A 23,605-nucleotide genomic window follows, 5' to 3' on the forward strand; every position below is an offset into this window, starting at 1 on the left:
GGCCCTTGAAAACGTTCAAACTAAAAGACATTCATTGAAAAGCCTACATTTCTGTGGCTATGAGTTTTGGACCTAAAGGGGATTTTGCAGCAGAAAGGAAGATGATTGACAAATAGCAGAATCTGAAAAGTGTCAACTGTGGCAGAAAAGCCCTGCGGAGAAATAACTTTCGGCAAATACAGAGATGTTTGCTTTCCGGCATGAGAAACGCAGTTAGAATAACGACTACTTGCTCTCCCATACTACTAATTCTTCCCCTGAACACAGAGGTAACTAAAGCCTTTAGATCAGAGCAGTGCCCAAGTTAAACCTGCACTGGTTAAATATTCAGCACCAGTGACTCTCACAGGCTCGGTAATAAGACTCTTCTGTGTCACCAGCAGGAGATGAACACTGACAGGAAACACAAGCGCTGTCTTAGGTTTCCCCAGTAAACAGTGAGACTGTGCAGCAAACACCATCCCATCACTGTTGTGGGACTGGTTTGAGATGCAGCCTGGATTCATTAGGGGGGGTATTTGTCATGGATGTCAGCTTTTTGTTGCCCTCTCCAAGGTTTTCATTCCTGGTTGTCTGTTGTTCTTGTTGTTAGCAGGAGAGTATTCACAGTTCAATGAAAAATATTTGGAAAGTTTGTTTTGCATCAAAGAATAACTATATATTTAGGAGCAGATAGCTCCACCATGTGGTCAGCAGTTTTATGTTTGTGCTCCTTTATGGTAATAAGGTGTTGAAGCTGTTTTACCCATTTCCACCTACGCACATGTTCACACTTTTTGCAAGTCGAAGAAATTCAATTTCAACCCCTTTTCCATTGTTCTAAGCTTGCTAAATAATGATAAGCTTGGACATGATTCATTAACACATGTGGTACCGGATACCATTTTTAAATGGCTCATACTACAGGACCTTTAATTCAATGTGATCACAATTTGATTAATCCGACCCATTTGAAATATTGCACAATATATCCCTAAACATTTTGGTATTTTAGATAAGTAAGTAAGGATTTCTGACAGAACTCACCCTACTTCCTTATAATGTGCTTTGAAGTAGATATGGTTCCAGTCACAGTTTAAATACTTCTAAACATGTAAGTCACAAATTAAAGGGTGTCCCTTTGTCTTCGGGGTTAAGATGGTGGATGTAGAATCCATAGATAAAGAGTTATTCAAAAATAATGTAGAAAATTACTGACTATGTTGCATATTTTTCTTTAAGGAGCAACTGATCTAAGTCTCAGGTTCTTTTAGCATTTTGCTTATTTAGAGGGTGGAATAAAGAGAACATGTAATGCCATATTCATCTTCCGTTTGTCTTCTAGATCGCTGTTCGGAAATATTTCATTTCAGAAATCTGACTGAAATCCCTGTAGCAGTAAAAATGTCGAGCAGCATGGCGTACCTTTTGGAGCAGTGGGAACATACGGGTATTACATATATATATCCATACAGCAGGAGCAGAGGTGCGTTTATCATTGTGTCGCTTTAGTGTGCACACAACTCATTTCCAAACCGTGTGTTTCTGTCAACATTTTTATAGAACAGTAGGAAATCGAAAACAACTTCAGTCATTGATATTTTTTTTTACTAACTAAGCATAACTTAAGACACAAAACATAACTTTATACAGTTTTAAATATGCTGGTACAATTCAGTACAAAAATAAAGGCAGTAAAACGTCTCCATACAAAAACACCATCAGTCACACTGTTGCTCACATGAGTGCTGGGTGAACCAGTTTGGCACTTATAAAGCATGGTTTAGAAATACTGAGTGATAATTAGTTGCTTTTGCTTTTTCCAACAGGACCACGGTGAACGCTTTGATTTGCAGAATCCACAGACGCTGAGCAGCCACTAGATGGTGCTTTGGATCCACAGGTGAAGTAAAACAAAAAAGGTCAGAACACTTGTAATCTGTTTTGATGACCTTTGTGCACATTTAGAGCAGATATGCGGCAAACATCTTTAGGGATGTGTGAGTTTTCCTGTTGCGTGGTCCTTTGAGAAAGCAGAGTAGTCCACATGGTGTCTTGCTAATGATGAAACCAAGATGTCCGTAACAAGTCCACATTTTCAGACAAAAAAGTGCTCATGTTGACTGGAAAAGATGAAATAAAGAAGAAAATCCCAGTTTTTTTCATTTGATGTCCTCTCCTGGCCGTTATTTGCACAACATGTCCAGAGCAAATGTCTTATAATTCCCATATACGAATACAATCTCTCTTCCTCACACACATAGACAATAACACACTCGTTCAGTTCGTTTCTTGTTTTTCTGCCCGTAAAGGCAGCCTGTGCTAGGATTTATCCCCTTGGAGAACCTAAATTAAGAAGACACAATCTGTTACAAGTCAGCCCTTTTAAAATACAAAACAGTTTTTTACTTCTGAGGATCCATTAAGTGATGCTTACCTACCTGGTTGCGAGTTTTGTGGGATTTCTGCATCAGCACTCTCCACTGGTCGTACAGCTTCATGGACATGCTGCTGCAGCCGTAGGCGTGTTTCCGCACCCAGCCGAAGAACTGCTTCAGCTCCCGGCGCAGGGTGGAGTTTGAGTCCCCGCTGGACTTTGAGTCACATGAGCCCGACATCAACCGCTCTGCATGAAGGGAATCAAAGGAAGGAGAGAGAGGGAGAGACTTTAGTTCGATTGGCTTTGGTGTTTGGTGATGACATTTCTCACAGAGCAGCAGGGTTGATATTGCGGATCGACATTCCACTACTGCAGAGTCGTAGAAAAGACAGGCAAACATGAACATTAAAGGATAGAAAGCAAAGGAGATGATTGAGAAATAGCTCCAGCTGTGGAGAGTTCTGTATGTTCTGTTTGTACTGGTGATACGTACACCAAGAGCCATGAACAGTTCAGGCAACGACTGCACACAAACATAGAAGACCTCTCATCTAAATCTGGTACGTTTGCCAAGGTTCATGGGAAGTTCTCGTAAATCCAAGTGCTTTAATACCCATGTTCTGTTTTCATAGTCATGGCCCTAGTTCCTTACAGTTGTGATAACAGCAGCAGGTAGCCACGGTGAACAGCAGGACTTAAATCGTGTTCGGGGTTGATCTTTAGTTCTTTGTATAACTTTAGTCTTGCAACTACAACGTTACACAATCAAAGTCTGGATTGACTTTGTAATGTTTTGTTTGGCGATAATGTAATTTGTTTAATCTGATTTTACTGATGCATCTGCCACGAATAAATCTGCCAATACAGAACAAAAAAAGCTGGAACAAAGGTAAGGAACTATAAAACAGCACCATCTTCGTAATTGAAATGTACTTAATTCTCACAAAAACTGAGATCAAGAACAAGAAAACACCTGTGAGTGTGCGTGTTTCAGTGTGTGCTCACCGCTGTGGGGTGTGGATGCAGCAGTAGGATGGCTCCACTCGCTCCAGATCCCAGCTTTGCGAGAACCGTAGATTCCCACGGGATTACAGCGAACCTGGAGAAGATTATTAGAACATTATTAAAACTGACTAAATCTCAAGTACACACACACACACACACACACACACACACACACACACACACACACACACACACACACACACACACACACACACACACACACACACACACACACACACACACACACACACACACACACACACACACACACACACACACACACACACACCGTACCTGGACAAAATACACAGTTCCAGGTCTCAGTCCAGCCAATCTACAAGATGTCTGATTCCCAACGTCGTCCATCACCTATTGGAAAAAAGAACCAAACACAGAATAGTTGGAGGTCTGACCGCAGTATTAAATACCAATGTGCGCAAACTTAAACACAGTGCAGAGTCAAGATGTAGAAAACACGACCGCACAAACTATGGACAGACCTAAACCTGCATTGTTTAGTGACTCCTGGTCAGCGTGTTTATGAAAATGTTTTAATGTAATCGTGCCTGCTGGGTACAAATCTGCTCTCTGTTACTTGTTACAGAGCAGGATATGCAGAGGAACAACACTGAAGAGCATGTACATGTACATGTACTCAATGCATACAGTACAGCAAAAAGAGAATAGATAGAGAGAAAGAGACGCCCATGCACTGCAGTTAATTATCTTGTCTAATAGTCCCCACTTTCTCTCTGGCATTCAGTCCGTAAACACTTGTTAAGAATGGCTACAACAGAAAACAGAACATGGAAATTACTGGCATCAGAGGGCTAATGATGTGACGTGGGGAAGCCAAATCGGCAGACGTTACCGCTGAGCGTCTTTACAGCCATATTGAAGGCATTAACAGCTGAGATGTATCCCTCCATTCCTCAGCATGACCTCATGATTAGGGCCGGTTCGGAGGGAAAACGGCGTTTTGTTTTCACCACCAAACTCTTAAAGCCACTTGGATTTAAGTCCCTCTCTCCTCCCTCGAAACGGTCTCATCTCTCCGCCGCGTCTCTCCACTCCTCTTCTTTTCTTTTTCCACTTTGCGAGCAAAGACTTGCTTATATTACATCTGTGTAATTCCCTCCTAATTACAGGAGAATCTTCACTCGTACCCAGAGGACTCAAATGAATCCTGGGAAGCGCCATCTGCACGGCTGAAGGTTTTACACTGTATTTCTCATTCATTAAAAGTCTGAACAGAGGTATACACAGTGGCTCTGGCCTGTGTTTTTCTCATGATCAAAACCTGACTGAGATTTATGGCTGATGAAAGTTTCTGAACTATTAACCCATCTGGCAACGGAGGCCTCAATCAAACTAGATTAGAGGTGATTACAGCATTAGGATGAGAAACAGCTGCAGTGATATATCTGTTTGTGTGTACGAGACAAAGAGAACTGATTTATGTCTTTATAAGTGTGTGTCCTTATACCTTCCAGTCTTGGCTGTCCTCCAATCTGTAGCGGATCTGGTATTTGGCCTGAAACAGGAAGTCTTTGAGGGCAGGCGGGGCCTCCCAGCGGACGCTCAGCTGGTCCTCGAGCTGCCCGACGCGACTGACAGACACACCTGATGGAGGGTCCGTGGTCACTGCAGGGAGAAGAGAGGAAGAGGTTATTAAGTAAGTTGATCTAAAGAGCTGAACATATGATTACAATCAATTTGGTTCCAACATAACATTTCCTAGACCAAAGGGTTATGCAAGGGCTGTAATGAAGTCTGACATCCTCAAGATCACTATTGCTGAGTGAGGAGAATGGCAAAATAGTTTGTCCACCAATAGGAAGATCGATGGTTTGATCCCAAGCTCTTGCAGTCAACAAGTCAAAGTGTCCTTGGGCAAGATACTGAACCAACAGCATGGCGTGAATGCGTTGCTGTAAAGCGCTTTGAGTGTTTGCATAGGTCAGTGTGTGGGAGAGAAGCTCCCTCTGGGTCTATACAATGTCCGAAAATAGTTTAAAATGTTCAATATAATTGGATTGGATGGATTTTGTAAAACAATGATAAACCAGTGTGTGACTATAATGACGTGCAAAATCTCCAATGTACAAACAATGTACAACAACAATCCTTCATGAGAGGCACAAACTGGAGTACTTTGTAATTCATTACATCCATTAACAAGTATATTTCTATGTTAAGACCTTAATGATAAACTTCTGGTGGACAGATGGCCATGATTATTATTTTCAGCCAAACATTCATAGCTTAGGGGCTTATTTCTACATTTCAGTGTTTGCAGGGTCAAGAGAATCCGCTCAATATAAATATAAATCGGAAGGACTGATGTCTTCATGTGTCGCAGCTCACTGAAGGGTTCAGGGTTGGCCGAGGTTTGTGGTCTCCTTATAGTTTTTGAAGAGTTGACTTCTGTGAGCTGGAAGAGGCTTTTTCATCTGACAACGATTATCGTTTCCAAAAACAAACATGTGCTGACAGACCATTATTTTAACGTTTTGTTATTTAGATCGTTTCAATACCAACTTCAGTTCCTTTTTATAATGTCATCCCTTACCATAAACAAACAAGACTAACCCAGAGGAAATAGACGATGGGAAAGATTCAGTGGAAAAGTGGGAGTTGACACGAGAGAGTTTTAGATGTTTCTGATCCCCAGCTTTCGGAGGAACGGGAGACTCTCTGAAATAAAATGCGTAACTGCAGGCGTGTCTGTACGCTTGGGGTGACGGGTGGCATGCATTTTCTTTCATCTTAGAAAAAAGCTTATTTTTAAAAAGACAAAAGTTGAGAGTAAAACTAAGAAAACTAAAGTTTTAAGTACTTAAACATCTAAGTACAGTGGGGACACTAATTGACCAAAAGAATGACAAGTAAGGGACAAATGCAATCTGACAGAGCCGTTCATTTTTCAGATGAAGAGATAAAAGAGTTGTTAAAAAAACCGAAGACATGGTTTCAATTATTCCTGTGCTCACAGAATGGAGCTTCACAAGCCTTGTTGGAGTGTCTTTGCCCCACATTCTGTCTCTCAGGCTACAAAGAGGCTCCTTCCCTGCCCTCTGATTGACTACGCCGCAAACCAGTACTGCCTGCAACACTCTGTTATAGAAATAACTAAATATTCTGCCTTCTTTTACATTTGTTTTACATTTTTGCATTTCCTAGACTTGAACATCATTCAAAGATGAGCCACACATGAAAGTGCTATTTGTAGTAAAGATCAAATACCGTTTCTATTTGACAGCCATTCATTTGGGAATCATAATAGCACAGTGCATAATAATACCTTATCTGCTGATGTAAATATGGATAGCATTCAGATATTTATTTTGAGATGACAACATAGTCTGTCACATAATTTTTTTTAATGATTACTTATGTATCACAAGTAAAAAGCCAAGATATTTGAAGATAATAAGATAATTGACTTATTTAAAATGATTTCATCCTTGGCTGCTTTTGATTTCTGAGGAATACTTAGAAGATCATTTAGTTGTAGAATATATATATATTTGTTTTTGAAGAATCATTTTAATGAGCAATTAAAGGTGGGGTAGGTAAGTTTGAGAAACCGGCTCGAGATACACTTTTTGTTATATTCCATGGAATGCTCTTAACATCCCGATAGCAATGAATATCTTAAGTGCTTTGAGAAAAAAAAATCCATTAAAAAAGGTCATCTGTGGAAGCCGTGGTACTGTAAAAAGCACGACCAATCATTTGAGCCGGCCCGGCTAAAGTAACTGGATGGCCTACCTGCCTGTCAGCCTTCCATCGGGGCACAAACTTATCTCGTGCCCTCATTGGTCATGTGCGCGTTCGTGTGTTTGGGGGGGGGGGGGCTCTGTAAGGAAGTGGCAGATTTTTTCCGGCTGTGTATTTTCAAATTCTAGCGCACTTGAGCTGGTTCCTCCAAAATGACATACCCCACCTTTAAATAATTGGTCCACTGTTCAGTACAAGTGTTCCTATACATCTTGTGCATTTAGCAATACATGTCAATTAGACATAGCAAATTACAGATGAATCATTGTTAACATACATTATGTCATCGCTCATCCTCTCGGAGTCAGAAACCCATACAAGTTGCCTCTAGTCTCTCGGTGCACAGGTATCCCCGTGACTGAGGAATGCAGAGAAAACTGGAGGTGTTTTCGCCTTGCCTTCATAACTGATTGGACATGACCGTAGTGACTCACATCACCTCCACGCAGGTGTGGCTGCTTTGTTTTATTACCTGCTACTGTTGTGGAAACTGCTTGCATGAGAAGAATGGCCAGGGCAACCTGAGCGAAACAAAATCCCCCGCACACACACACAAGTCCAGAAACCGCCTACACTGTTTCTATACCGTTACCAGGCCCTGCCCTGCCCTCGGGGCGTGTAAGCAGGTGTGCGTGCATACATTAGGGAACGGAAAAAGGATTACAGTTTGATGGACGCTTGTTTCCTCACCGGTGACGTGTTTACCTCGAAAGCTCTACATAGTTTTGCTCTCTGTACATCTCCCCGGCACCGTTATGAGCCCGTTGAACCAGGTGAACATCTCCGAGCTAATCATGTTGTATTATTTCAGGTCCAAGTCTTAAAGTCTCAAAGCCCAAACTCCTAAGGCCTCGGGGGTCTTGGAGACGGGATTATGTTCAAGGATCAGTGTGGAACATTCCAGCACCACAAAAAAAAGGGGATTAGCGAGTGTTTTCTGTGTGTGTCTCTGAATGTGTGTCCGGTGAGCATGAGTAAAGAGAAAATGAGCTCATCAAAGGAGAGGGCGTTCCCATTTGTCACACACCTACGCCTGTCCAGGTGTGTGCAAGCATGTGAGAGTGTGTGTGTGTGTGTCTGTTTTATGAGATGATGAGCGAAGAGAAGAATTTTGATCTTGTGGTCCATTTGCTTAAACCGCACTAAGCTAGGCAACGGACATCATAACAAAGCTTTAAAAGGGAACTCAGTTCATATCAGCGTAAAGCTGGATGAGAACTTGTGAACAACCTTCTCTCCCAAAAAACAGAACACAAGCCAATCTCCTGTCTGTAGGAATAAAGGGGATGAATCTGTAAAGTGACAAGCACCTAACCCTGAATAACCACAAATTGTTATCATTACATTACATTTTTCCAACTGATTAAACAACAAGCAAGATATAACGTGTTGATCAATAATCTTCAGAGGCGCTTGAAGGCGTTATTTGTAATGTTTTGTCTAGCTTTGTCTACCCTGCTTACAGTCCCGATGCTAAGCTAAGATAATTGCCTCTCTGCGCTTTGATGTAGCTCCGAAAGTAACACAGAGACAAGAGAGTTAATGAAAGCAAAATGTCTAACCATTTCTTTAAATCAAAGGAAGATCACAAAATCCCTCTCTGGTTGAACTGTTAACAAGTTGACATGTCTAAGCTATCACAAGGAGAAGCAGGTAGACATTTCTCAGTTTTTTTACAAAAAGCCTAGCATCCCCTGTCCTATATTATACCCTAGAGGCTCATTCACACTGGGATCTAAGCTGGAAAGAAACGGTAAAAGAAACCAGGTCAAAGTTCACTTTTTCTCACACTCACCCACGTCTAGGATGTCGAGTGTGATGACATCGGAGGCGGCCCTGCCCAGCTGGTTGGAGGCCTCCACCCAGATCTCGTAGGGCGTGAAGAGGTGCAGGTCCCGGGTGATGCTGCAGGAGTAAGGCTGCGTATGAGTGTAATCCTCACACTCCTTCTCCTTGCCATACCACCTGGGAGCAAAACAGAAAATACCTCAAATAACTCTGTACAGCACCGATATCATGCAATACGTAATTACGTATAATAATACGTTATTGTATAATGTGTTACCCAGTTAAGAGCTTATCTGTCACAAGTGGTTTTTTATACTTTATACTAATCTGACCGCAGCGAGAGATCTCAATGCGGTTGCAGCGCCTGTGGGCACTGCATGTCAGATTGTTTCCCTTTTAGTGCTTTCAAATTGCTGATTTAACTATAATAAATGGGAAAAGAGCTTACAACCGCATGTGAAACTCATTTTTCAAAATGTATCGTTCCCAGATGAAAACCTGTTTTCCCTAAATCTCATGAAATTTCTACTGACGAAAGGCTTTCACCCTCTGGCAACAATAATATTATTTTTCTTAAAATACGATCTGCCAAAGAGATATGGTATTTTGTCCCGTTTCCAGCTCCACTTTAGCTTGTTTCTGGGGCCTTTTTGAGGCATGTCAGCATCATAAAAACCTGCTGATAATTTTGATTTGAACTGAGAACGTTAACAAGATGAGCCAATTTGAATAAACCTGGTTCTGCTTGGTTTTGACTCAGTCTTAACTCCCTTTCATTTATAGGCCTATGGCAGAATCATATACTATATATTAGAGAAAGTATGTGGTACTTATTCAAGATGTATGTGTGTGATATGTACATGCTCTGATTTGTTGGAGTTATGCCTGAGAAAAAGGGGAATGTTTTTTTAGCTCAACCATCAAAAAGGTCTTGACATTTCAAAAAAATGCTGTTTTTTAAGATAAGGAACATCATTATTTGTCACAATGAGTGTTTTCCGCAGTGTAGCTGTAGTGTGTGTTTTTGTGTGAGTGTACCTGAGCTTGTACTTGAGTGTGTACTGTGTGCTAATGTTAGTCTCTCCTTTCCCTCCTGGAGCCCAGCTGCATGTCAGGTCTTTGGTGTTCCTGGACCAGCAGGTCATATTGACCGGCTTCTCTGGAGGCACTGGGACAGAAAGGGGGACATATGGGGAGAAAGGGGAAGAAAATAGAGATGGCAGAAATGGGTGAGGAGGAAAAGGGAGAGTAGAGCGGAGAGAAAAAAGGAGGGAAGATGTAGGGTCATTAGTGTACAAAGTTACGACCAGCCATTACTTCAGCTCCTTCCTCCTCCTGAGTGTAATTCACCCACTAGTGATGTTCCTCGCAAATTAGTTTGTTTTTTCCCTAATTTGTGTGTGTATATCTGTGTGTGTATATCTGTGTGTGTATATCTGTGTGTGTGTGTGTGTGTGTGTGTGTGTGTGTGTGTGTGTGTGTGTGTGTGTGTGTGTGTGTGTGTGTGTGTGTGTGTGTGTGTGTGTATATCTGTGTGTGTGTGTGTGTGTTTCTTCATGGTTACGTTTTTGTCGTATTTCATCTCATCACCTTTCACAGTCTTAGGAATGGCCTGTATTTGTATGTATCTGGGAAGAGAAAGGGCGTTTGTACTGTAGGAAACATTTTCAGAGAGAGGCTGCTCTTTACTTTTTACAAGGGGGTTGTTTAAATGTTAAAGGATGCCTTCAGTTTTATTTATTACTTGGGTCTTAAGCCATTTTTAGCATTGGTATTAAGTAACTCATTCTCAGCGAATAACCATATTTCTTGAGGATACGGACTGCCCGTGGAAAAATCTGGTTATTTTAAGACATGTTGTTGACAGGAACACCAAATAAAGTTAACTTTAATAAAACGAGTAAGATCTGGAAAATGCAAAATATAAATGATGTGTCTTTGTGAAAGGACCCCAGCCCTGTGAGCTAGTGTGCGAGTAATGGACCACACAGGTGGCCAAAGCATCAAACAGTGACACACTGAGGGAGGCCTCTCACTGGAGGCAGGAATACAAAACATAAAATACAGCACTTAAAAAAAGAAAAATCTGCCTACTGTTTATTTTCCCTTCTTAACGTTGACTAACAGTGGAGAAGAGACAAATGCAGACAGATATTCCTCAGAGATACTGTACATTAGCCAAATACGTAAGCTAAAAAATGAGCTCTCCATTGATGACACAGGGCTCAATAGTCATCTAAACGTACTGATAAACTTCAACTTACTTCCTACATAGAGGCAGGATCCGGCCAGGATGTGTCCCTTGTGGTTGTGACAGACCAGGTTGTCGCCGGATGTTTGCCGGGAGGCGTTGAGCCCGGCCAGCGTCACACTGAGGTTGGTGGGGCTGAGGACTCTGTACATGGAGCCGGGCAGCGGCTGACCGTTGAGCGTCCAGAACAGAGAGCTGGCGTGGACGCCGAGGTCGGGGTGGACCCAGCAGCTGGCGGTCAGCGTGGACCCCATGCGCAGGACGGGGTCCTGGGGATAGATAACTGCTACATCTGGAGGAGATGGATGAAGACGGTTGATGAGCACTCCAGGAAGGTTACACGAAAAGGTCAGTTTCAAGGTTGGGTGATTGGAAGGATATATCGCCTATTTGTTATTTTTTTTGGTGCTAATTTAATGGTCTTCCTCTGAGGAACAAGTGAGAGCTGCTGCCCAGCAGGCAGACAGAGGGGAAAAACACATGTAGAGCCAGCACATTTGCACATTTGATTCTGGGAATGCAGTAAGGTTTTTTTCGACAAAACCAGAGGAGATTATTGTTATAATGGTATAAAGTGAGCTAACCAAGATGGTCTATTCAAAGTTTTTCTCTGACGAGTCTGAACTAATTGTGTTCTACTCTACTGTGTGCACTTTGCAAGTTTATTTGTGATTGTGTTGGATAATTTCTGCTTTTTTTCGTCAACTCTGGCCTGAGTTTCTTACTCTCACTTGACTTACAGCACTTAGTACTGCTATCTGACTATACCTTTCTTGTGGTCTTTGGTTTTTAAACCTGTAAAGCAGTTGGTAGGCTTTATCTGAAAATAAATAAATGAACACATTTTACAACTAAATGTTAAATTACTGAAGTGGCAAACTTCAAGAAGAGTTCGAGATTAACGTGTGGGTTTTAGCACGCTGATACTCATATATTTATGAATTTTTTGTGAGTTTTGAATTACTTTTTGAATTACTATTCCTGTGTATGATGGTGGATTTGTAGGACTTTGTGTTGTTGCGGTGTGTGTTATTTGTTCTCCGGTCTCTTATGCAACAGCAGCTCACAAGAGAGGAGATTTTGCGAGTTTATTTCTTGGGATTGGAGGCTTTAAAAAAAAAAAAAAATGCAGCCCACCTAAGTAGACGGCACAATGAAAACAAAGTAAGTGAGATGATTTCTATGCATTAACGACTGAGCGCGTCAACACTTTGTCAGACCACTAAAAATCTGCACCCGGGGGCCACGTCTGTTGGGCTGCACGCCACCTGACGCTGACAGACACTGTGTGGTCCTCTATGGAGGAGCCGCCTTTGAAGAACTGCACTAATATCAATATCAAAACTCCAGCTGTGACAAAACACATTAATGCATGCACACAAGTACAAACAAACACATGCATATTGGCTTTGTCACTGGATACGGCGGACTTAATAATATGCTGATCCAGCTGAATAACAATCAGTGTTTATGTATTCCAGGCGCTGGCGATGGGCTGTTGCCCCAGAGCTGGGTGCAAAGCCCCCTTTTACAACACAGCTTAAACACTACAGTGATGCACACAATTACTGCTGTTTATTGTCTCTGCTTGACACACTAACTGGAGGAAATGGCTTGTAAAATATTATTTGTTTGAAGAAGCTGAGGGTGCTTGAAGCTCAGCGTTAAACTCTGCGACAGTGGAGGATGGACATAAGTTGAATTGAAAGCAGCTAGGGACGTTTTTTTTTCGAGCAAGAGGCCTCCGATGACATGTATGACTAATTATGTGGAGTCTTTGGGTACTTTTCTTTATGCTGTCAGTCTTCAAAGGTACGTGACGTCCCCTTCGGTTCTAGAGAACTATTTACTCTTCACTCATCCATGTTCAAAGTATTTTCTTTCCTCTGTCTGCTGTACAATAGCCGTACATGTGGAATAATTTGAGGGGCCAGTGAGGACGAGCCAAGTGGAAGAAGTCACGCAACATTTAGTGACAATGAGCCGTGCATAACTATCTAAAAGGAGATCGAGGAGACGGTGGATATTTTTCTGTTGTTTGATTCTCCTTAGCTAACATTTTAGGTATTTAACTGTTGCTCTTAATGGAAAGAGGAGAGATTATCTTGTCTGGCATAAATCACATTAGTACAAGTACAGGCAGGAGAGATGGGACATGAATAAGTTAACTCAAGGTCAACTTTAACAATTGTATGTCTTTCAGAGTCAAATATGTGTTATTAAATTATCAAATCCAACATCGATATCTCTTTATATGCTATAAACTCAAATTAGATCTAGCAACGGGTACAAATAAAGTTATCTGAACCTGAATTGTATGGGATCATGAGCTGCATAAAACTAATTATATGTTGCTAAGAAAATTCCACATTTAAACCGTTTAATTTCTGTGGCATTTGTTAACCACGGCACGCTGAGTGAAAGGAAAGCACCCTCCATTATTACAGTGAATAAAACAGTAATGACCAATTAGGCCCTGTAATAAACAGCAGGGCAGCTTATGATTAAGGCCCATTGTCGACTCTAAGCTCCTGGAACTATGTTTTCTTTTATTAGCGCCTTTCAAACAGGATGAAGAACAGGAGATCCTCTCAGAGGAGCTGCTCTGTGCCAGTGAGCTCACCATAAAAACTAATCCAGCCACTTAACAGGGGAAGCGGACATAACTTTGATTTATTTACGTTACCGTGCATTAAGCTGCCGGTTAACATTCTCCAAAACTCAGGCAAATGATGTCACTGTTTTGTTGCGCTTCCCAAAGCCCCCATGTGTTAAACGAATTATGGCCTTGACTTGTTGAAATGCAGCCTCCTGGGAGGGCAGCTCTCTCTGCAGGGACACAACCGATATACTTCACCAGGAGCACATCAATAACAGGAGGTGTCAAGTGGACAAAGTGGCATTTGTCTTTTTTGTTGTGTCCACAAATAAACCAGAGTGGATCCAAGCAAGTGCTCTTCAGGATCAGAAGAGTTATTTGACATTGGAAACGCATTTTACATACAGCATTACCAAAGAGGGGTCAATGTGAGTCTTTTGTATTTACATAAATGATTTACATATGTTATCCTCCTATGGGAACTCTTTATATTCATTATTCTTATTGGATACATAATTTAAATATAGTATTACCAAGAAGGGATCAATGTGATTAGTATGTGTTTCTATACAGGATTGACATATTGTATCCTCTTATGGGAACCCTATATCTTTGGTACACTTAGTGGAGGTAAAAGGTATTTTTTATTGTTTTTAATAATGTTTAATATCACTATAACATCCCTACACTGTGTTTATAAGAGCTTGTAGTTTTTATTCAAGGTGTTCACAGAATAATATCCTTCTCAAATACTAATTCCATCCCATATGATTTTACTTTGGTGTCATGGCCTTGGAGTGTTTACATTGACTCACCTCCTTTCAAAACGGTATGTTTTCTTTATCCCAGATTTATTCTTGCTATATTTTTACTGCCAATGGTTGTAATTTATTGTTTGCACAGACTATTACCCTCATTAGTTTTGTATTGTTGTGGAAATCAATTTTTGCATTTGTTTTATTTTTAAAATAGGCTACTCCGTACTAGAGCAAGACAATGTCCCACAGAGTTGTTTACAGTCAGATGTTTGAGTGACACATGGATTAAACTGGTATTAGTGGACCAAAAAAAGAGCAGCCTGTTCCCAACCCATCAAAAAACTCTTCCCCAGCAAGACCCTGAGTTTGCGCATCGATGGACATCTGTGTGCAACTTACGTGTGGACAAGGAAAGCACGCCGGGAGTGTGCAGCATGAGGAAAACCAAGCAGATATCCAAGGCGCCTTTCATTTTCCCCAAGTTCGTCTTTTTTCTGTCTTGATCCCTCGTCCTCGTGTTGTTGTGATGTCGCCTTTTTCCTCGATCCTGGGTAGAAATTACGCACAGTTAGGAAAAAACAGCACGGGTTCAAAAGCTAAATGCTCCGGATATTATTAACAAGATAACTCTCAGGAGCGAAGGAGCGCACTAGAAAAAGTGTGACCCGGTGGAAAAAGTTCCCCGCTGAGAAGCCATGAGGAAAACACGTCCTCGGTAAAGGCTAAAAGGGTGAGTTTACCGCGTCCTGTTTGCAGTCTTTTCGCTTCTCAATGCTTCCTGCAGCTAAATCATACACAAGTTTATACTTTTTAAGCCCCTCCTCTCTCTCTTCCCACACAGTCGCCAGTCATTTCCCCCTCTGTGCGTCCTTTCCCTGCTCCTTTTTTTCTACCTCCCTCTTCAGTGATGGGTAGGGGAGTCAGAGCCATTCACTTTCACTGAATCACTCTGTCTCTGTTACTTTCCATGCCTCAGGTCTCTCTGGTCTTCAGTTTTTCTCCATGGGAGGCTGTTGAGCCACTGAGTTTTACAGAAAAGGGAATCCTAGAGTGGCTTAATCTTAACTTTTTTTGCTGTTTATGCAGAGAGTGACATAAACCATATTTCTCCCACAAGAAATGTATTTGTACCCACTTGAGTTATGATGATTCCTCTTGTAATGGTCAGTTTTGACCATTGGTTTGACCCAGACATGATACTTCAATATCATGAGAAACAGGCTGCTATGTCCTATAATCATGTTTTTGAATATCTAGTGGCCTTCTCTGTGTGCTCCCAATGTCACAAATTCCTGGAGGATGGACATTTTTAAACTAATCATATTATCAACCATCCCTTCTGATATACTATCTTCTGAACTTTTAGTTTTTGCAATTCACAAAAGTGTAGGTAGAATTCAGTCAGCTGTAGGATGATTTACAAACTTATTTAACATGAACATAGTAAATACACATTCCTCCTTTTACAGATGCCTATTATATACAGTCCATTGCTTTGTCGCTATATTCTTACTTGGTCTGTTATCTGATGAATGTTCAAAATGAAGCTTTTCTGCTTTCCATTCGTATTACTTGCTCCATAACAGTGTTAGCAAACCACATATTAAAATACTTTTTACACTTCTTTTTTGTCCTATGGTGGTTTTCTGTTTAACTTGCACCAGTTTAAGATAACATTAGTCCAATCTATGTTAAGGAAGTAGGCAAAGCTGGTTGCTACTTCTATCTATGGCTGCTTTGACGAAAACAACAGCGTCACAATTTGAGTTCTATTGTAAAATGAAAATGGCACTATTTCTAAATACTGACTGAAAAGCATGTCAAAACTTGAAACCCCCAAACACCCACATCCTTGCTCAATCGCTGCACATTTATTTTATCTTTATTCAACACAAATGTTCAGTCTAGATTACCTTCTTAAAAAAACTATAATACCAATAGTCCCATTGTCTAAGGAGTGATATTATTACACGTTAAACTGGAAGTGCATTTCCTTTGATTTGGATTTGATGCTAACTTTAATGGGTTCTTTCTTTGCTCATGTGATATCCTTCCACAAAGTTTCATAAAAATTAGGCCGAAAGATTTTCCGTAAACCTGCTGACAAACCAACATACAATCTTGACCTCTTTGGTGGAGAAAACAACCACATTTTCCTCAGAAATATGAAAGATCAGATAATCTGTCAGGCAATCAGCAGTCATCCAAGAAATCATGAAATAATATTCCAAAGCAGAACAAAGGAAGAAGGGCAACTCTTTTTCAACAGAAGACAGAAGTTGCCCTCAGGCATCCACTGAGTGAAAGCCAGTCAGCATCTCAGTGGGAGTCTTTTGACGCAGGATGTGTGTCACTATATCAGCTTTAACAGATTCTGGAGACAGGCAAAGAGCAGGGGGAGGAAATACTATCACATCAGGTGAAAATGGGATTGAGAAAACCACATTCGGGCCCCAGAGTGTGTCAGGAGAACAGACACTCTTTTCAAGTCCATCAACTAAATGGGCGCTGTGACTAATATTTGAGTAATGGTGGCCCCAGACGTACACAGATTAGTCCTGGTCGCCCGGTGGTGAGTCGGCAGGACCCGGGCAGAGCGTGAGCCTCACAGACACGGTGACCTTCGGGTCCCAGCCTCCAATGTCCCCCTTTCTCCTCACTCAGAGGGGACTCTTGTTCGAGGAGCAGTTCCCGCTCGTGCCCTCCTGCAGTATGTCTTCCAGGAAATGTGAAAAGAATTTCGTGACACTGTTGTGGCTGCCGTGTCACTTTCCGGTCATCCGGCATTCACAGTGTCTTAGCTAGAATAGCTGATTTATGACGGACAGCCGCCACCGTCTGCGAAAATGTTGTGTCACTGTCTCAGTTTGTGTGTTTTATGCTGCTATTGTCCTCCATTTGTGTGCCCAGACACACACACACACACACACACACACACACACACACACATCTTTCACATTAATGAAAACTTGCACACATGCATGCAGTCAAACACACACATGCACAGTGCCATTTACTGTAAATACCACATCTTCCAACCAGACAGTCCTTAATGAAAACCACCACAGGGAAAAGCAGAAGACAACGTGTTGAGAGGCAGTGAAATGCAGTAAAGATGGTGACAAAGATGAGACAGGGAAATTCAGAATGATCAAGAGATCAGTTAAATTGGGGTTGAAGTTAGATGAGGAAGTCTGCTTTCTGTAATAATGCCATGTGAGGACAAAAGGCTCAACATCTCTTTGGCTGGAACCACGACATGAGAAAGCAGGCTCAGTGTTAGCCGATGGCACATGTCGGACACATTTTGAATACATATTTTTGTCAGGCAAGCAGTGAGGGAGGGCAATGTCACTCACTCAGTCGATTCATTATATCAACAACTATTCGATGGATTACCCTGAAATGTTGTGCATGGCTCACAGATGATAACTCTTTAGGTCTTATGTCTCACCTCTGTTGTTAGCATGCTAACAAGCTAAACTATACCAGATAAATATCAGCTCATGTTAGCATGGGCATTGTGAATTGTCATGTTGCTGTAAAATCAAAATTAAGCAATGCTCCAGAATGCTATTTTAATTATAACACTTCTTTTCACCCTCTGTCGGAAACCAGAGACCAGTCTGCTCTGATTGGTTAGCTGACAGGCTCTGTTATGATTGTTCAACCGCTTAAAGGTGTACCGCCCCTTAGCCTATCTCGTACAATGTGTTGGAGCGCTATAGAAGCGTGAGTGTTGCATAGTGATGTCATTGGGTTAAGGAAATAAACAAAGGAGACCAATTAACACATTTCAGGCAGGGGGGGGGGGGGGGGGGAGTGTGTGGGAGAGAAACTCCCTCTGGAGGGAACTTTGGGAGTTTAGCCTTTGCAGACCATTAACATGCGCAAATACCTGGATAACACACTACTGAAAGTGAAACCCCTAAAAGAATAATAGGGCCCCTTTAAAAGTCACATTGGGTTTTAAAGAGTAATTTATGTAATGTGTGCCTTTACCCAGTTCTACATGTCATAGGGCAATTTGTGTAAAATGAACACACATATAGAGCATATCCCTACAGTCTCCTTAATGTCTTGATGTAAATAATTTGTTGAATGTCTGCTAACAAAGTGGATAAACTGCTCATCATCAGGAGACTGGGAACACTCTGAACAGCAAACCAGGGAGTAATCAGAGGGATGGATGCAGACAAGACGAATAGAAAAGAAAATACAGTGGGTAGACAGACGGAGACGCGGAAGAAAACGTTTGAGATTGGGTTGTAGACAACAGGAGAGCCAGAAGCCACTGAGACAGAGATATTTGGAGTGGGAGCGGGGGCAGAAAGAGGGGGGATACAGAAAGAGAGAGGGAGTAATCAAGGAGAATCAGGACATTTCCTCTGTAATACCCACAGGCCTCAACTGAGCCCCAGCTCCACAATCCTCGCTGATTGGAAAGAAGGGTTTGTTTGAAGAGGAGGTCAAGACCATCAGTACCTTGTTAAGGAAAAGTTGTGTCCAGAGGAATGAAGAAGGCTGACTCCTTCCTGAGGAATTCATAGGGGGATAGTGTGCGGTGTGTGTGTGTGTGTGTGTGTGTGTGTGTGTGTGTGTGTGTGTGTGTGTGTGTGTGTGTGTGTGTGTGTGTGTGTGTGTGTGTGTGTGTGTGTGTGTGTGTGTGTGTGTGTGTGTGTGCGCGTGTGCGTGCCGAAGACAGAAAGAAAGCTGCCAATGTTTTTAGGAGACAATGTTTTGTGTGTATGTGTCTGTGAGAGTGTGCGTGTGTGTTGGTTTAGTCACCAAAAAGGAGCGGTGGAGAAGAGGAGGAGGAATCAGATTGTGATTTAAGGAGGACCCCATCAACCCCCTCCTCACATAGTTTCTAAAGCCAGGATAGAAGCGCTGGCATTTGCTGCAATAATGCATGACAGATGTACATCAACCGTGGTAGCTCTCTCTATCTCCCTGTCTCCGTCTCTCTTTACTTCTGTTTCTGCCTCCTCTCATCTGGACCCAATGTGCGTTGTTGGTGATGGGCATCACGCATCAAGGGATAAAACTCTTTAAAACTAAGAACGAGAGGCGATTACGGTTCGTCAGATGAATCCTCCCGTTATGGTGGTTTAACAGTGACTCTACAGGCAGTGGATGTTTATAAAAGATGGCATGGTCATCTCTTTTTTGTTTTACTTCTGTGGATCTGGTCAAATTACAGGCATAGCCAACTGTATTTGTCTGAAGCAAAATTAGATTAATCATTTACATGAAATTGCAGCATAAAGAATAAACCTAATGGACTCAATAATCTACATTATTAACATTACTGTATATTTTTGTTTCTCTGCATCTTGTTTTTCTTATATTTCATCCATTTTAAGTTATGGAATTCAAAATATTTTTGATATACTTAGATCTCCTATGAAAATCTGACATTAGTATAACAGGAGTGAGTTTAAATTCTTTTTTTGTGCAGTATAAGATTTTAAAGTAGCCTCATAATTATCCTTTGTTAAATTCAAAAATGTTATTCCTCTCTTCCTTAGTCTTTGAAATAACATTCAAGTTCAAAATGCTGTGTGAATAACAAATACAAATACATTATTATTAATAATGATAATAATAATAATACATTTCACACTTTCTTTTTTTTATTATGTTTTTTTATTTTAGTGTGAGCTGTGCTTTTCCTTTGCTAGTGAAACAAATGTTGTCTCGACTCCAAGTGACGCAAAGATTTATTTTTCAGACTTTGTACATTTCCCATCAAAGCCACATTATAAATGATAAAACTATTTTCCCAGGCTTTGCAGTACTTTGCTTGTACTGCTGTTTTCAAACAGCAGAGGGCAGCACATCACACAACATCATTTCAACTTCACCCTCTCTTGATCACAACGAAACAAGGTATTTTTTCTGGAAACCCGTGCATGAGTTGTTTTATGCAGTTAAGGAAAATCTGACGCAGATAATAACATAATCTTCTAAACTCTACGCATGTGAAAGGAGGGTATTTAAAATAATAAGTGGCGGGATTATTGTGGAGCTGAGGAAAGGAGAAAGCACGGAGGTCGATGCAAGGAGAAGTGAGGAGTGATCGCTGTGACATAACAATGTATCCAGATTTCTGCTGTGTCACCGTGCAGTTGTACTTTCTTTTACTACTTCCTTGAAGCAGTACATGGAATTGGGCTCAATTACTTTGCATGAGATATTCACACAGGTGGTCATCTGCAAGTAAAAAAAGATTAAGTCACAAAGATTATGTCCTTCTGTTTTTGTTGAGTGTTAAATCCTAGTCAGTTTCCAGTGGTGGACTGTAAACAAGTGCAAGTACAATCTTTTTATATTTCAACTTTGTGCAATAGGATCTTAATGTTTTTTTCACCACTGCATTTATTAATTGCATTTATTTAGTGGGAATGCTGTTAACAGTTTTCCAACTAACTGTTATTCTACGGACGAAAAGTTTATTATTATTCCGCCGACTTATTGTGGCCCTCTTCTCCTCCCACATTGAACATCGCAGAAACTCCGTTCAAACATCAAAACGTTCAGCTCGGTCGGGAATCGATGGCTATTACTTTTCTCATTCATAACTTTCATAATTCCAGAGATACATCCCATAATACATCACATTTTTAACATTGAAGTCAATGGAGGAAATCTTCAGAGTTCAACAAATCTTCATGCGACTTCAGCTGCTAACTGTTCCTTCATACTTTCACTCAGAAACCTCATTCCAACTTTAAAATGTTACACATCTTTCTGACATTATTCGTGTTCCACAGCTTTTAAATCAGATTCATACTTTTAGAGATATTAAACATTGTTCAGAACTTGGTAAAGAGGCCCGTTAAGGCTAGAGTACGTGACGTCACAGCTAGAGTGGGGGACAGCTTGAAATTCGCCTTCATATATTTTTTTAAACCTGCCATAATTCCCAAACCCTACACTCCAGTCCTGAGACATAATTGTTCATGAAAAACGTAGGAAAACATCTAAAAATAAATAAACAAAATGCCTCTTGAGGGCATGAAGTGACAAAAACGTTCAACATGTCTCCATTAAGGCCAATTGTAAATTCAGCGTGATTTTTCCTCACAGCAGCACACCTTTAGTTAATCTGCCAAAAAGGCCACATTATTGACCCGAAACTAAGTACACAAAAAGCACACTTCAGACGCTCAGGGTCCTTGAGATGCTTCATGCGTTGAAATTTCACCGATATCTGTTACGGTTCTTCAACAAAACGTTCACATGTAAGAGGTTTGTCTCTCATTCAGATCAATGGAAAGGCTCCCCTCTCACTGATTACTGCACATCACCATGGAAACCTTTGATCTCTGGGCTGAAGCACAGGTGTTTCATAACGTTGTTAACTCAAACATAAACACCTGTGTGTTGGAGATATGACATGATGATGTCATAACTCCAACTGACAAGCTCAGAACGCCACCAAGCATCACATGATGGTTAACAAATGTGGCCCTGAACTGCTCTACATCAAATCTGATCTTACGTAATGTGGTGTTACTATGGCATCCCCTCGCCATAAAAACACGATGTCGCTGTAACTCCAATCGACACGGTCCAATCGTCCCCCAATGTTCACTTGTATATCACCGGTCCATGCCTCAACAGCTCTACGACAAATCTGACATCTCACATAGGCTGTTTCCATGGAAATGCATCTCTTGCTATAAAACACGATGTCGCTGTAACTCCAATGGACACGGTCCGATCCTCCCCAAAACGGCACTTGTATATCACCGGTCCATGCCTCAACAGCTCTACGACAAATCTGACATCTCACATAGGCTGTTTCCATGGAAACGCATCCCTCGCCATAAAATACGATGTCGCTGTAACTCCAATGGACACGGTCCGATTGTCCCCTAAATTTTGCTTGTATATCACGGGTCCATTCCTCAACAGCTCTACGATCTGAGATCTCAACATAGGCTGTTCCCATGGAAACGCATCCCTCTTCAAAAACCACGATGTTGTCGTAACTCCTATACAAATGATCAAAACACCACCAGACTTCAGATAATGGTTAACGGTCCAGCCATCAACATGTCTATGTGGCAATAGTGAGTTTTCCTCAAAAGCTGTGGCCATGGCATCCCTTGCAATAAAATACGATATTGCTATAACTCCTATGAAAATTATCAAAAAGTGCTCAAACTTCACATGTGTGCTAACAGTCCAGCCGTGAAGACATCTACGTGACAGTTTTGAGATTTCTTCAAATCCCATTGCCATAGCAACACAATGCTCGCCATGAAACACGGTTTTCTCATAACTTCAGTGAAAATGCTCCAAATGGCCCACAACTTCACAGGCTTGGTAACGATGCAGCCATGAACACATCTAAGCGTATTATGAGGTTTCATCAAATGCCGTTGCCATGGCGACATATCACTCACCATCAAGTTAGTTCAAAAGTTTGCAGTTAAAATATTCTGCTGCTTTTCCAAGCCTTTTTACTTTCTTTTCTTCTCTTATTGCACATTCAAGCCCCCAGTGTTCATGTATCATTTCAATCTAAATTATTCACTTTCTTCTTACACATTACATTTCAGCATAGCAGTTCAGCTTCTGCTTCAATTTATTCAGGAATTGCATTCTCTAGTTTGTAACTAATCCTCTTTGCATTTGTTGTATTTAATATTATTAAGTGAACAACAAAATATAATGTTCAGAGAAAATATTTTATAGGTGTGGTTTCATCTAGTTAAAGCAAGCAGTCACAATGCAACAGGAAATAAATATGAAACATTTACAGCAGCAAACACGTGCAGGCTTATTCCCGCACGTGTGCTAACCACACCTTCATCTATTCTGTCACAGAATGACTCATCACATTTGAGTCACCGATGTGTGCCTGCAACAAAAGCATCTTACTGTGAATGAGACTGGTGTCTATTGTTTGTAATTTGAGAGATTTATTGCACCAGGAATTCAGCCTACAGTAGCTTTGTGTATTGGGTTTGTGGCTTGTGTTAAATGCCTTAGACATCTGATTCCAAAAGATTAGGGACACTTAAACAGTAGACACGTATATCTGAGTG

General features: G+C 41.2%; 2 protein-coding genes across 3 annotated transcripts in view; one reads left to right on the top strand and one right to left on the bottom strand.

Annotated features, from left to right (window-relative positions):
- Nucleotides 1–1,569: 1,569 nt before the first annotated feature.
- Nucleotides 1,570–15,430, bottom strand: crlf1a (cytokine receptor-like factor 1a). 2 transcript variants are annotated; one of them, XM_034111375.1, is made up of 10 exons: nucleotides 15,284–15,430; nucleotides 14,943–15,090; nucleotides 11,200–11,478; nucleotides 9,974–10,103; nucleotides 8,943–9,112; nucleotides 4,851–5,008; nucleotides 3,659–3,733; nucleotides 3,365–3,458; nucleotides 2,421–2,605; nucleotides 1,570–2,325 (listed from the first exon to the last, which is right to left on the bottom strand). In XM_034111375.1, exons 2-10 carry the CDS (start codon nucleotides 15,013–15,015, stop codon nucleotides 2,302–2,304), a joined length of 1,188 nt encoding a protein of 395 aa, XP_033967266.1. In that variant the 5' UTR covers nucleotides 15,016–15,090; nucleotides 15,284–15,430; the 3' UTR covers nucleotides 1,570–2,301. The 2 variants fall into 2 exon arrangements, with proteins under 2 accessions (XP_033967266.1, XP_033967267.1); XM_034111376.1 differs by lacking the exon at nucleotides 15,284–15,430 and having other exon boundaries at nucleotides 2,417–2,605; nucleotides 14,943–15,026.
- The window catches only part of keap1a (kelch-like ECH-associated protein 1a), a 32,486-nt gene continuing 24,097 nt past the window's right edge, over nucleotides 15,217–23,605 (top strand). The window contains exon 1 of the mRNA XM_034111374.1: nucleotides 15,217–15,273. The gene's annotated coding sequence lies outside the window, so the exon portion shown is untranslated. The remainder of the gene's footprint in view (nucleotides 15,274–23,605) is intronic.

Source organism: Pseudochaenichthys georgianus, chromosome 22, assembly GCF_902827115.2.
Source record: "Pseudochaenichthys georgianus chromosome 22, fPseGeo1.2, whole genome shotgun sequence".
Classification (NCBI taxonomy): Eukaryota; Metazoa; Chordata; class Actinopteri; order Perciformes; family Channichthyidae; genus Pseudochaenichthys; species Pseudochaenichthys georgianus.

What these genes read in the sequence shown, in the direction of transcription:
- crlf1a (XM_034111375.1), bottom strand. Translation starts at nt 15,015, where the DNA reads ATGAAAGGCGCCTTGGATATCTGCTTGGTTTTCCTCATGCTGCACACT. An exon ending in ATCCTGCCTCTATGTAGGAA is followed by an intron (nt 10,104 to 11,199) that starts GTAAGTTGAAGT and finishes TTTCTGTCCCAG; the next exon opens with TGCCTCCAGAGAAGCCGGTC. An exon ending in ACTCGACATCCTAGACGTGG is followed by an intron (nt 5,009 to 8,942) that starts GTGAGTGTGAGA and finishes TTCTCCCTGCAG; the next exon opens with TGACCACGGACCCTCCATCA.